Source organism: Lycium barbarum, chromosome 8 (genome assembly GCF_019175385.1).
Source record: "Lycium barbarum isolate Lr01 chromosome 8, ASM1917538v2, whole genome shotgun sequence".
Classification (NCBI taxonomy): domain Eukaryota; kingdom Viridiplantae; phylum Streptophyta; class Magnoliopsida; order Solanales; family Solanaceae; genus Lycium; species Lycium barbarum.
In genome coordinates, this window is record NC_083344.1 from 109838691 (window position 1) to 109851738 (window position 13048).

The 13048-nt window shown below is 32.5% G+C and overlaps 1 protein-coding gene across 2 annotated transcripts; it reads right to left on the reverse strand.

Moving 5' to 3' along the window:
* Positions 1 to 53: 53 nt before the first annotated feature.
* LOC132606658 (uncharacterized) lies at positions 54 to 8023 on the reverse strand. Of its 2 annotated transcripts, XM_060320249.1 has the most exons (3): positions 1573 to 8023; positions 1268 to 1503; positions 54 to 883 (listed from the first exon to the last, which is right to left on the reverse strand). In XM_060320249.1, exons 1-3 carry the CDS (start codon positions 1607 to 1609, stop codon positions 530 to 532), a joined length of 627 nt encoding a protein of 208 aa, XP_060176232.1. In that variant the 5' UTR covers positions 1610 to 8023; the 3' UTR covers positions 54 to 529. The 2 variants fall into 2 exon arrangements, with proteins under 2 accessions (XP_060176232.1, XP_060176231.1); XM_060320248.1 differs by having other exon boundaries at positions 1268 to 8023.
* Positions 8024 to 13048: the final 5025 nt, after the last annotated feature.

Consider the following 13048-nt stretch of genomic DNA (forward strand, 5'->3'; position numbering starts at 1 on the left):
GATTCAAATACAGTTAGAAAAAAAAAAAAGGAATGCATGTGTAAAAATTACCGGGTGTATGTCATCTCTAAACATGCCTTCCATCAAAGCATCAAATTTCGGTCTTTCTTCAACAGCCCGCCAATTCAAGATTCTTGGAATTAAATTTCCCGACTTAATTGCAATATTGGATGGGACTTTTGAAAAAGATTCATACAGCCAAACTTGTATGGCAATTGGCATTCCGTGAATCCTATAATATTGCTTGAAGTCGGCATATTTCTGACTAATGCTTGTAACCAACTCTTTGAAGGACTCTTTGCCCCAAGGATAATCAACATATCTCCCATCCTCTACAACGTCAAAATGTATCCTAGGTATGTTTGATCGAACAGGCTCACCGTAGAATACGGATGTATTTATAAAATACAATATGGCCATCTTGACTGCGTCCTCGCCTTTGTCCTCCCAATCTGTATTGTTGAAACACTCAATCAGCTGCCCTCTTTTGATGTGATCAGATGTTCCACCCAAATAATCATCCATAAGCCTATTTTTTTTCCATCTTTTCGTATACAAACTCATTTGCGTCGGAGGCACAATTCAATCCAATGATTAGTGCAAATTCTCTAATGCTAAAACACAATAGTTTTCCATTTATTTCAAATGTAAAGCACTCGTATGTACTTCCCTTAAGCTCTTTAACCATGAAGCACCTGAACAACTGTGCTTGTACATCCATATGCTGCATTTTAAGATATTTCCCAAAAATAGAGTCTGCAAACTTGTCCATCTGACCAGCCCCCTTTAGTTTACCCTTAATGTCACTGATTACATTGACGTTCGTGTATCTTTGCATAGATGGGGCCACAGCAGGCTGCTTCGTGACCAAAAATCTAGAATCCTGGACCGAATGACATATGTAAAACACAGTCAATTTTCCCTACGAAGCTAAGATACAAAAATTTAAAAACAAGAAATCACAACTACAAAGAAACACAACTGCTAAAGTCTTAAAATCTATAACAAACATGCTGTATTTTTGACATTCACCGAAATACACTGAAATATAATAAACGATTATACTGATAGAATGTCCAACCCAGATTAAAAACAAAAATATAACAAAACACAAAAACATAACTACCAAATGATAAAATGTATATACCAAATTGAAAAATACATAAATAATTCAAAACTGAAGGAAATACGAAAAAAAATACACATAAATATTTGAGAAATATAGATCTGGTGAATTGAAATTCATTCATGAAAAGGGGAAAAATACCTCTCCATGGTCTTCTACATCAATTGAAGGTTTTTTCCGAACTACTTTTTTGCCCTTGCCTCCAGGAACAGTCTTGGTAACCTTTCTCTTCTTCTGTAGCGTCACTTGAGAAACTTTTTTATTTGGTGCTGACTGTTTCCTCTTTGTTTCTTTATCATCATGAGAATCATGATGTTGTTTCGTCCTTCTTGGATCATTGATTTTTTTGCTACGCGTCTCAGCATAAGATGACCCTCCTGCAATGGGGTTTTCTTGTTGAGTAAATCCCAAAGAGAAACTAGGACCATCTATTATATTTTCTTTACCTCGAGTTCTCGTGCCCGGAGAGCCAATTTCAGCCATTGAAATCGAATCTGTGGATCTTGAGGAAAAACAACACTAAGAATGGATGATTTGTATATCTGAGAATGATGAAATTAAAGCAACAGAGAATTTTACAAAAAAAAAAAAAAAAAAAAACAGCAAACAACATGCATCTTGCCAAAAAATATACTGAAATACAGTATACGCAATCAAAACCGAAAAAAAAAACTTACCTATTTTTGGTAAATGTTTTACTTAGAAACTGTAAAAATAATGTGGAGCTATGTGAGAGTGAAAAACGGAATTGATAATTGAAGAAGTGAAAGAGACTGATTTGAATTATGAAAGAAATGGGGGGAATTGGGAGTTAATTGCGTGTATTTAGGGAGAGAGATAGAGTATATTTGAGAACTATGCGTCTAAACAGGGATATGGTGCTGCACGGTTATTTAGTAACAAAGCGGGGTAGCTATGAAGTGTAAAATTTGAAAAATATATTTATGGATCATAAATATTAAAAAGATTAGATATTATCCATAAATAAGTCTTAGGGGTAGTTACACCAAGTAAATTTTACTTGTTTAAATTCCAACATCATTTGGGGTTTCTAGGTTTTATATAAAGGCCTTTTTCTGTCCGAAGCACATTTTATTGTTTTCCATGGACTATAAGTTGATTCTTTTTTATTAAGACGGCCTTGTATCAGTTTCATAGATGTGATTACCCGTTAGTTAAAAATAAATCTTTCATATTGATGCTCAAACGAGTTTATAGACGTGGTTACTTATTCGTTAAAAAGAAATTTTGCACATCACAATTTTGTAGTCTGCTCAAAACGAGTTCAGATGTGTTTATATATATGCCTTATCCCTTATTTATTCTTATTGTTACGTGTATTTATGCGTGTAGGAGGTGTTGAGACGATAATCATTCAAGAAAATCGTACAAATAAATTTTATTTTATCTTGGTCATTGTAATATTAATTTAATGACTCAATCAATAAATAGTATGAGCGAAGCACCTTGTACATCCGTTTCAAGAAAATTTTTTGGATCCTCTGAATTGATCACAAATTATAACAGAACAAAATTTTTAAGTAAACCTTTTTCAAGTATCTCAAAGTTTTTTATACAATTGTTCAAGCCTTCCTAATCATCCTCCTTGAAGTTTTTGGATGGGGAATATCTTAAAACTACCTTCCATGTAAGTTCCCTTTCTATCTTTAACTAGGTAAGGTGAACCCGTGCTGTGCAGGTGCCCAACATAGTGCGGGTTAGTTTTCTAATGGTACTTAAAAGCGTATGAATTTTTCTTATTTGAAGTTGAATTTTAAATTATTTTGTTTTAATATTCTAAAATTTTCTTGGTCACGCCTAATTGTAATACTCCTTTGTCAACCTTCTCCTAACAGAACAGGATTTTCGTTAAAGAAAGCTCAAATTGTTTTTCCTTCTTTTCATTAAGTGATCATTTTGATTACTCTATATGTAATTTTAGACGAATGAAAGCTTGCACCAAAATAATCTAATTTTTAAATTACTACTATTTCTAATTCTTTTTTCCAAATTTTATTATATGTAATTTGATGTATGCATGCACACATGCAAGTTACATGCACTATCACCGTGGATGATTTAATTGTTTAATGTGATATTTGCGCTAATGTGTTTAATTTTCTTTCATTTATCTAACTTCATGCATTTTACAGTTAGGAACTTATATTTAAAAATGGAATGCTTGTTTCTTTTACTTATAGTTTAAGATTAAGAGTTTATCATATAATTTAATATTAAAACGGTATAAATACAAATTTTAAGGTTCGTGTCATATTAAAGTTCAGAATTTTAACTTTTAAAATATCTTTTTACAAATAATAGTAACATGAAGGGAGCAGTGCTTTTTACTCCGTCGACGTGTGATTGCTCAATTATCAAAAATTTAAATGTTCTTTAATCTTTTAATTGAAAAACAATCAATCAATGAAGACTGAAACTTTACTGATTGTAACATTTGTATTTCAAAAGCAGTAATGGGACCAACAGTTTAGAACTTTAGTCATTTATTTGTTCGTAATTATATATCTTAATAAAACTCTATTCGAATTTCCTCTTCAATCTCAACACTTATTTTTATGCCTACGGTGCATTTAAACGTGAAAATAAATTAGCTATCAAATACTTGACTTGGGAAAGTCGTAAATTCAGTTGAAGTTTTATATTACGTGAAAATATGAAATAGGCAATTTTTTTTTGTACAAAGATAAATTAAATTAAAAATGCACACAGAGGAAGTTCCCAGATAAGAATTACGAGTACAATGAAAGTTGAATGGACCCACGTTTTAATAGTTTGTAAGAGAATACCGTGTAGCAAATGGAATGCACAGAGAACCAGAGAGATCTCAAATGTGAAAGGTTAATGAGACCCATAAGTATAATGACAGTAAAGCAAAATAATAAGTGTTGAAACTCAAAGGGCTTTTCTGTCAATTCACTGGATGACCCCAAGCTGCTCTCCTAGCGGCTTTTATATAAGCAGTAATGAACTTCATCTCAACTTATTTTTTAAAATGAAACTTTTTTTTCATGATTATAATACGGAGTAGTTTTTATTTATAGATTCAATCAAATAGATATTATAATTTTTGTGCACTTTTAAAAAATATATTAAAATATAATATGGAATACTAGCTGACTATAAAAAAGTCGTGATGAATTAAGCACTATTAGAATGATCACACATTCGTGCGCTTCTCGTGCTTATTGAATACTAAAATTATAATGGCTATTGCATTACTTTTTATTTTCATTCCTACATGCATTTAAAGATTCTGATGTGCAAAAATGTTATTTGTCCTTGTTGCTATGTATATTTATGTGTATTGGGGGTGTTGAGATGATAGTCATGCATTCATCATTCAAGAAAATTCTACTAAATAAATTTTATTTTATCTCTATCATTGAGATATTATTTAAAGACTTAACCAGCTAAATAGTATGGTTGAAGAACCAGTTACATTCATTTCAAGAATAATGTTTCGCTTATCATAATTGTTAGGATTTTCATGGTTATAGATTGTGAAACATAAACAATCTAATTGTAAACCCGACATGACATTAGGATCTTGGAACATAATGATTTTCGCAAGATATATATAACATTACTTAATCAAGAAAACATGCCCGAATCTATAACGTTTTAATTTCATGAATTATCTTTCGCGGAAGTGATTAAACTTTCAGAGAAACTGATTTCTCTCCTTTGCACTGCGCCTTTGTCATACTATTTGATGGGAGTGATCGTGAATTGCAATTGAGAGAGGACCAGTTTCTTAAGGCTACTTTATACTCCAGTTACACATAGAGTAGATATATTTAACTAAAATACTCTTTTCTGGATGTGCAACAATAAAATCTTAATGAGCTATTTATAGATGGAGAATGATTGCACAAGCACAACATAATCGTGACACGTGTCACACATGCAAGCCTTATTCATGCATGTGTGACAAGTGTCGTCCATGTAAAGTCTCTTCATGCATGTGCGACATGTGGTGTCCATGCAAACTTCATTCATACATGTGCACCACATGTCCAACATGCACCATAAGTCGTAACACGTGTCATGTGTGCTAACATGTGTCATGTTGACTTACCACATATGCTTACATGTGTCATGCGTACTGACACGTGTTACGTTCTTGGAAGTGATTAAACTTTCAGAGAAATTGATTTCTCTCTTTTGCCCTGCGTCTTTATCACATTATTTAATGGGAATAACCGTGAATTGCAGTTGACTCTTAAGACTACTTTATTTTACTCCAATTACTGATAGAGTAGATATAGATAGCTAAAATACTCGTTTCTTGATACGTAACAATGAAGCCTTAATGAACTATTTATAGACGGAGGACGATTGTGCAAGCGTAATGCAGGCACGATGCAGGGGTGACACGTGTCACATATGCCAACAACCTCATGCATGTGTGACACATTTAGGGCATGCAGTTTTATCACCTTTATGCATGTGCCAGATGTGTCGGCCATCCAAACTAACATCATGCATGTGCGTCACATGTCGGCCATGCAATGTTCATGCCGTGCATGTGTGACAAGTGTCCACCATGCGTGGTGCATGTCATGAAACGTGATACGTGTCACGCTGACTAGTCATGCTGACACATGTTATGTTTTTCATCCACTTTATCGTACATGGACATCCCCGATCATAAAATAGCCACTTAATTCTCCACTTTCCATCAAAAGGGGGAGTTACTTAATTGTCTTAAAAATTAATCCATAAATATTAATCAATATTCTTTAATTAGCCCTTTTATTTATTAAACCCAACTTAATCACATGGGACATATATCTTACGATAATTAATCACATATAATAGCGAAATAATTTTCTTAACAGAATCTTTTCAAGTTTCTCTATCTTTGAATATAATTGCTCAAGCCTTTCTAAATGGGCCGCCTTTAAATTTGTTTGTGTCAAGTATTTGGAACTACATTCAATAGAATTTTCTTTTTCATCATATTCTTCTAACTCTTTTCTCTTTTTATGCATTTTTCCTTTTATTTTCAGACTACTAGCCCCTTAACATGACATGTTGCAATTTGACATATGTTTTTTGGTCGTTCTACCTTCAAAAATCTTTCGTGGATCGAGTCAACATTGTGATCATCCGATAGAATGGCCGATCTTTGAGAACTGGCCGTTCCATAATTGAAAAAGATTATGACCACAATCTCAATTCTATAGGAAGACCATAGAAAGCTCCATTACTTTCTTTGAGTGATTTTCACCTATTAGAACCTTCCGAGTACGTTTGTCTTTAATGAGCTTCATCTCAACATTCCTTCTTATCTGTAATTTTTTATTGCTATTATTACAATAATTTCTATTTAAAGACCCAATCTCATAAATGCGATCGTATTTGTCCATTTCCTAAAAAATACATGAAACACAAAATGGCAATAGTTGAGCAGAAAAATCTTGACGATAAAAGATTATTAGAATGATCACACGTTCACTTCCTGTGCATGAAAATAGATTATGGATAATAAAAATTTATTGGGATGATTACACGTGCACTTTTCGTGCCAGTAGAACGTTATAATAATAATAATAACAACAACAATGACAATCACAACACCCGTTACTTTTTCATGCCCCCTTACATGAATTTAAAAGTTGTGATGTACAAAAGTGTTATTAGTTAATATTTGTTCATTTTGTTTCTTTTAGAAATTTGTTGACAACCGATTGGATTATCAAATAAAACTGATCGATTTCCAATTAAAAAGATTATGCCCGCAAGCTCGATTCCATAAAGGGTAGAAAGCTTCATAACTTTCTTGCATAGTGATTTTACCTATTGAAAACTATAGCTTTTCAAGCACGTTTATCTGTAATAAGCTTCATCTCAGCTTTTCTTCTCATCTAGAAATTTTTATTTGTCAAGATTAAAATAATTATTCTACTTATATAGAAGAGTAGTTAGGCTTTGAGATCGACATCTTTGTTTTTTGTCTTTAAAATTGAAGTAAGGACATTTCAATCATTTCACATTGAGCTAATACGTAACTTTCATGATTAGTAGCCAGCATAAAATTATAGTCCAGTAAATTATAGTTCATCTCGAGGTCTCTATCCTATCCCCTCAAGATCTCTTCATAGATTTAGGTTTTCTTTAATCAAAATTGGCATGGTAAAACGTTTCTTGTACTGATTTTTCTTGATATTAGCAGAAGAAAAAATTTATGTAACTCTTATCCGGTATTTAGTTTGGTTTGTAGGGAATGAACTACTCATGCTTGTAGCATCCGCAGTAAGTTAGATTTTACGGGCAAAGAAATACTCCTCTTATATTGAAACTTTAATTTTTGGCAAGGTAACAATTGTTGATGCTTTTGAGACATTCTTATCTAATTTTTTTGCTTAAATCTTTTGTTCCTTTAGTTTTCCTGGGTTTTGAGGTGGAATTTAATTCTTTAGTAGTTTTTGTGCAGTACTTTTTGTTGTTGTACATTCCACTAAAAATGTACGTCAAATAATAAAGGAGCTTTTAACTGAGGAAAAATTGGAAAAACAGTACACTTCCTCTGGTATTAATTTGCGTGGAACACAAAACAAGGCTCTCTAAACTACTAAAGAAATCATATCTTCCTACAATCTGTCGATATAAGAATTTCCATCACTATAAATGCCGATGTTGTTATTTTAGCCTCAGTTGAACAGAATAGGACACATATTGCTAAATACGCCTCTATTTTTTCCGTTGTGAGATTTTTGTAATGTTAACCTTTCCTCAACTTCCAAAATGGAATCTTTTTCTATTAAATTTGTGGCTCGTTTAATGCAGCTTATTTTGATTTACTGTATTGTTTGATTATGTTATTTTGAAGTTTATTTTGTATTTCTATATTTTATTTTTGGCAGAAGTTAGATTGTTCAGTGATGCAAACTCCATGCTAAGTTTTCAAACATGCTATTGAAATGTGCATGAGCTAAACGTACGCTGGAATGATCACATGTGTACTCTCCGTGCTTGTTGGATGCTAAAATTAAAATAGGATCAAATAGAAGTCCATAAGGATACCTTAAATAAAAGGTGATAAAAGCATAAAAGTATTTCCCAAGAAAATGATTTGGAGAATTTAGGATTTGCGAGCTAAACGTACGCTGGGAGATCTAGCTACCAGACTGTGTGTGTTACAGCTGCTGTAATGTTTAACACTGCCGATATATTCCATCAACCAACTGTTCCCATAGATCTTATATCTCACTATTGTTTGCCTTTCATTTTTCAAAAGTGATCAGGCATCACCATTACTTGGTTTGGGAGATGATTATTATTTTGTATTGAAATATTTATCTTTGTCGATTTTCAGAAATCCCTTAAATCTCTGCTAAAAGTTGGAAGGGTCTATTCTGATATGTCTGGAATCTATACACTACAAGAGAACATGGAATTAGCTACGGCATTTGTCGGTAATCCCTAGCTAATCCGTCGCTAAATAGCTCCTCGCTAATTAGATTTTCTTATAATCCGTCGCTAATCCGTAGCTAAATGATATTAGCATGGAATTTTACTGTTTAGCTACGAAATTCTGTCCGTCGCTAATTCCATGTTTTCTTGTAGTGATATAGTTTAAGGTCGCAAAGAGAATATTTTGATATTGCTGCTGGCTGAGCTTTGCTTATTACTCCTGCTCCAATATTCCCTCCTAGAGGAGTCTTGATTCACTATACTTATATCATTTGGTTTATTGAGTTCTATATGTGATCAAGAATCGATAATTTTGGCTCTGAGCTGAAGCATTGTTTTAGGGAAAGCAATCAAGCTCCTGATAGACTTGCTGCAATGAGTCATGGAATTACTCAGACACAAAGCTTTTTGTAATTATGAAGATTTACCAAGAAAAATTAGAGACTTGTTGACTCTGGATAGATGGGGTATGCCAACCTTTCATATAGCTAACAGAAGGAAGACTGATTTCATATTTCAGCTCCCATAGGAATGTATAGTCCTGTAATTGGTAGTAGGGACTTTTTCCGGATCAATTCTATTCCTTAGAAGTGTAAGGCCTGTTGTCTGCTATATTCATCATGTCATGTGCATTCTCTTAATTTCCTTTTGTATCAAGGATTTGTTTAGCATCCTTCAAATTTGGAAAAGGGTGTTGATAACATGTACAACAACCAGAAATCAGATGTAAGTTTGTGGAAGAAGATGACTAAAATGTTCAGTTTTTTCTTCTCTTTTAAAGAGTACTTTTATGTTTACTTAATCTGGAAGTCTCTGCTTTCTTTTGTTAAATGCAGATGAAGAATTGTAAGACCATTTGCAACAAGTTAGATTCTGCTGATGAAGGCGGTAAGTACAATATAAAGTACAAGACTCTTCGGGAAGTCGTTACACATTTGTTCTACTTAGTTAGGATACTATTAAGTCCATGTTCTTCAGCTGAATGTCATACACTACATGATAGCAAAATATTTTTTGTCCAAATACATACAATACAATGCAAGGTATTGGGCACGGGCCAATGCCATCTAGTTTATTTAATGACTCAAGGTAATAGATACTACAACTTTTGGGCAGTTTCAAAAAGGTGTATACTGAAATGGAATGTAGAATAGTAGCTGAACGGAAAAAAAAAAAAAAAATAGAACGATTAAAAAATCTACTAGAATTATCACATGTGTACTCTCCGTGCTTGTTGGATGCTAAAATTAAAATAGCGATTGCAACACCCGATTATTTTTCTTATATTTATTTAAAGACTAGGATGTGTAAATGTGTTGTTATTTATTATTGTTCTTATGTATATATTTGTGTGTGCTGGAGGTGCTGAGATTATAGTAATGCATATAATCATTTAAAAAATTATACTAAACAAATTTTATTTTATCCCAGTCATTGCAATATTAATTTAGTGACTGAATCAATTAAATAGTATGGCTGAAGAATTTCGTATGCCCATTTCAAGAATAAATTTTAGATCCTCTAAACAGATCACGAATTGTAATAGAACAATTTTCTTAAAAAAATATTTTTCAAGTTTCTCAAATATTTTTATACAGTCGTTCAAGCCTTCCTAATCATCCTTCTTAAAGGTTTTGGATGTGGACTATCTGAAACTACCTTGAATATAATTTTTCTTTTTTGTCTCTGGTGAATTTCGTTTAAACTTATTTTCTTATATCATTTTTTGGTTTTTCGTGATTATAAAAAATTATATATAAAGACTCAACCAAATAGATACTATAGTCTTTTGTGTTTTAAAAATAAATATGGTAATGAAATGTGAAATAGTAGCTGAATAGAAAAAAAGTCATAATGAAAAATAAAGAAAAAAAGAATGATCTCATGTACGTGCACTTCTCGTGCTTGTTGAACGCTAAAATTACAAGTAAAAATTTGACTATTGGGATTAACTCCTTATTAATCTGTTGTGATTAACTACAAATGATATTTTTCCACAGTCTTAGGTTTGCTTACTTGCATTGTGGAAAGAAAATTTGTTTACCATTGTATGTTTCTTAAAAAAAAGCATCAAGGTCACTTTGGGTGTGCGGGTCCAGTGGCTATTTTATTGCTAAATTGAAAAGCAAATCGTCCAACGAATAAAGAAAAAGCAAAAGATAAAATAGAGAGATTAAAGTGAAAATCCACAAAGTTTGCAAAACGCATCCTTGGTATCCCCGCTTGTTTCCTAATCAAGGAGCTGATTTTCTTGTGTGATTGATCCTGAGGGCTTGAAGCCATTTCAGATCTTTGTTGATGGCGCTGAGGATAGTTGTTGTTGGATCTCCTCTAATTTCTGTTGGTTGAGCAGCTTCGTGCTTTTTCGTCGCTGTTGTGGGTGTGTGATGCTTCTTGTCTGTAAGTCTCTTGTTTGTTGCCTCCACAAGTTTATTTGTTGTTGTTGTTATTGGTATTTGAATGTTGGTTCCTGTGGTTGTTTCATGTTGTTTCACTGCTATCTTCTGATTTGTGTTCGTATGAAATGCTATCCACCATTTTAAGTTTATCCCGTGTATGGTTAATCTTTGCACAACGGAATGAGCATCAAATGGTGTTAATACCACACATTGTACATCCACCAGCCATAACTGAGTAATCACAAAATTAGGATATTTCAACCTTACTTATTGCATGTGAATCGTCTTGCTAAAATTCCCTCTTCTGAGATTGAAAATTTGTTGGTGCTTGTTATAGCTGCATTGTGTGCTGTCTTGATACCTCTGATTATGCGTGCTTATTACTTTCATGCCCTGTATGTATTTCTCTGTTTGTGTACCTGAAATCATAAACAAATTGTTAGTATAAATATCATTATCATTGTATATCAATTCATCAGGAATTCACAAAAACTGTTATTTTGGTGTAATTTTTAAATTTAGTATTATTTGACGGATTTGCATTTTGATTTTGAGAATGTGTAACTGGTGTTGCAGGCTTTTGAAGTTTATTCCTGATGAAGAGAGCTTCAAAAATATGTCGATGCCTAGAGAGGTAAGAGAAGCACGACTTTTTACAGGATTGATAGAACGAAGAAAAAATTCTGTAATAGAAATAAATAAATGCATGCTAATTTGTAAGGGAAAATATGTTAATCTTGTCCAGATTTCCCATAGAATTATGAAGCGAAGAATCTGAAAAAGTCATCTAATATTAAGAGCAGCATGGTAAATTGACGGTTGAAAATTTCTTTTCTTTTGTACTTTAACAGCCAATAGCAAAATGGAGAAAAAGAAAAAAAGATAAGTTTATTTGACTATAAATTGTCATTTGCAATTAGTCGGCAAACTACAAATTAAAAAAATTGAGTCTTGATTGACAAACTGATATACTGGCACTTACATCAATAAGGTTTATGCCAAACTTGGACTTTCATAGATGAATAGATTGATTTTATCCGGATTTATACGATTTTCTAGGTTCTAAAAGAGGAAAGAAATTGAATTTGAACTGATGTATAAACAAATGCGTTGCCCGCTTACCTTGTGATTAAGAATGAGCAATTTGAAATTTGGTGCTTATACTTTACTCCGATGGAGTTGTTAGGCCCAAAAAGTGTTGTAAAAAACGAAATGCTTTAAAGACACTCTAGGTTGATTGAGGTTTTAAGGTCAAACCGCAATGAAAGTGTTGGTTAAGTATAGAAATGGCGCAACACACACACAAAAACGCACGCACACACCCACACATCTTTAGATGGACATGTGGGCATACTATGGTCTTTTTTTTGTGTTTAAAAGAAATATTATAATGAAACGTGAAATAGTAACTGAACAGAAAAAAGTCACAATGGCTAAAAAAGAAAAAAAGAATAATGTCATGTACTTGCACTTCTCGTGCTTGTTGATTGTTGAGATTAAATCCTTTTTTTTTGGTAAATAAAGATTTTATTTAACCAATGTAGTATATGTTATTGGGATTAAATCCTTATTAATCTATAGTGATTAACTACAAATGATATTTTTCAACAATTTTAGGTTTGCTTACTTGCATTGTGGAAAGAAAATTTGTTTTAGCTTTGATGGGTTAGTTGAGTTGATAGTATATGTCTTTATCAATCTATTTGTGGCTTGCTTATTTAGTATTACCATTATATGTCAATTTATCAGAAATTGACAAAAACTAATATTTTGGTATAACTTTTAAATGTAATATTATTTGATGAATTTGCGTTTTGATTTTGAGAATGTGTAACTGGTATTGCAGGCTTTTAAAGTTTATTACTGGTGAAGAGAGCTTCAAAAGTATGTTGATGCCTAGATAAGTAAGAGAAACACGAACGAAGATAAATTTTGTACCTGAAATAAATAAATGCATGCTAATATGTGAGGGGAATTCGTCCAACTTTAAATAAATTATTACATTTGTTATTTTAGAATCATAATAAAGTAAGACCCTAGTTTAATTTCACAAGTGAGCCTTTGTGGGGTAGAGAGGCTATTT

What these genes read in the sequence shown, in the direction of transcription:
- LOC132606658 (XM_060320248.1), bottom strand. Translation starts at nt 1,609, where the DNA reads ATGGCTGAAATTGGCTCTCCGGGCACGAGAACTCGAGGTAAAGAAAAT. An exon ending in ATGTAGAAGACCATGGAGAG is followed by an intron (nt 884 to 1,267) that starts GTATTTTTCCCC and finishes CATTCGGTCCAG; the next exon opens with GATTCTAGATTTTTGGTCAC.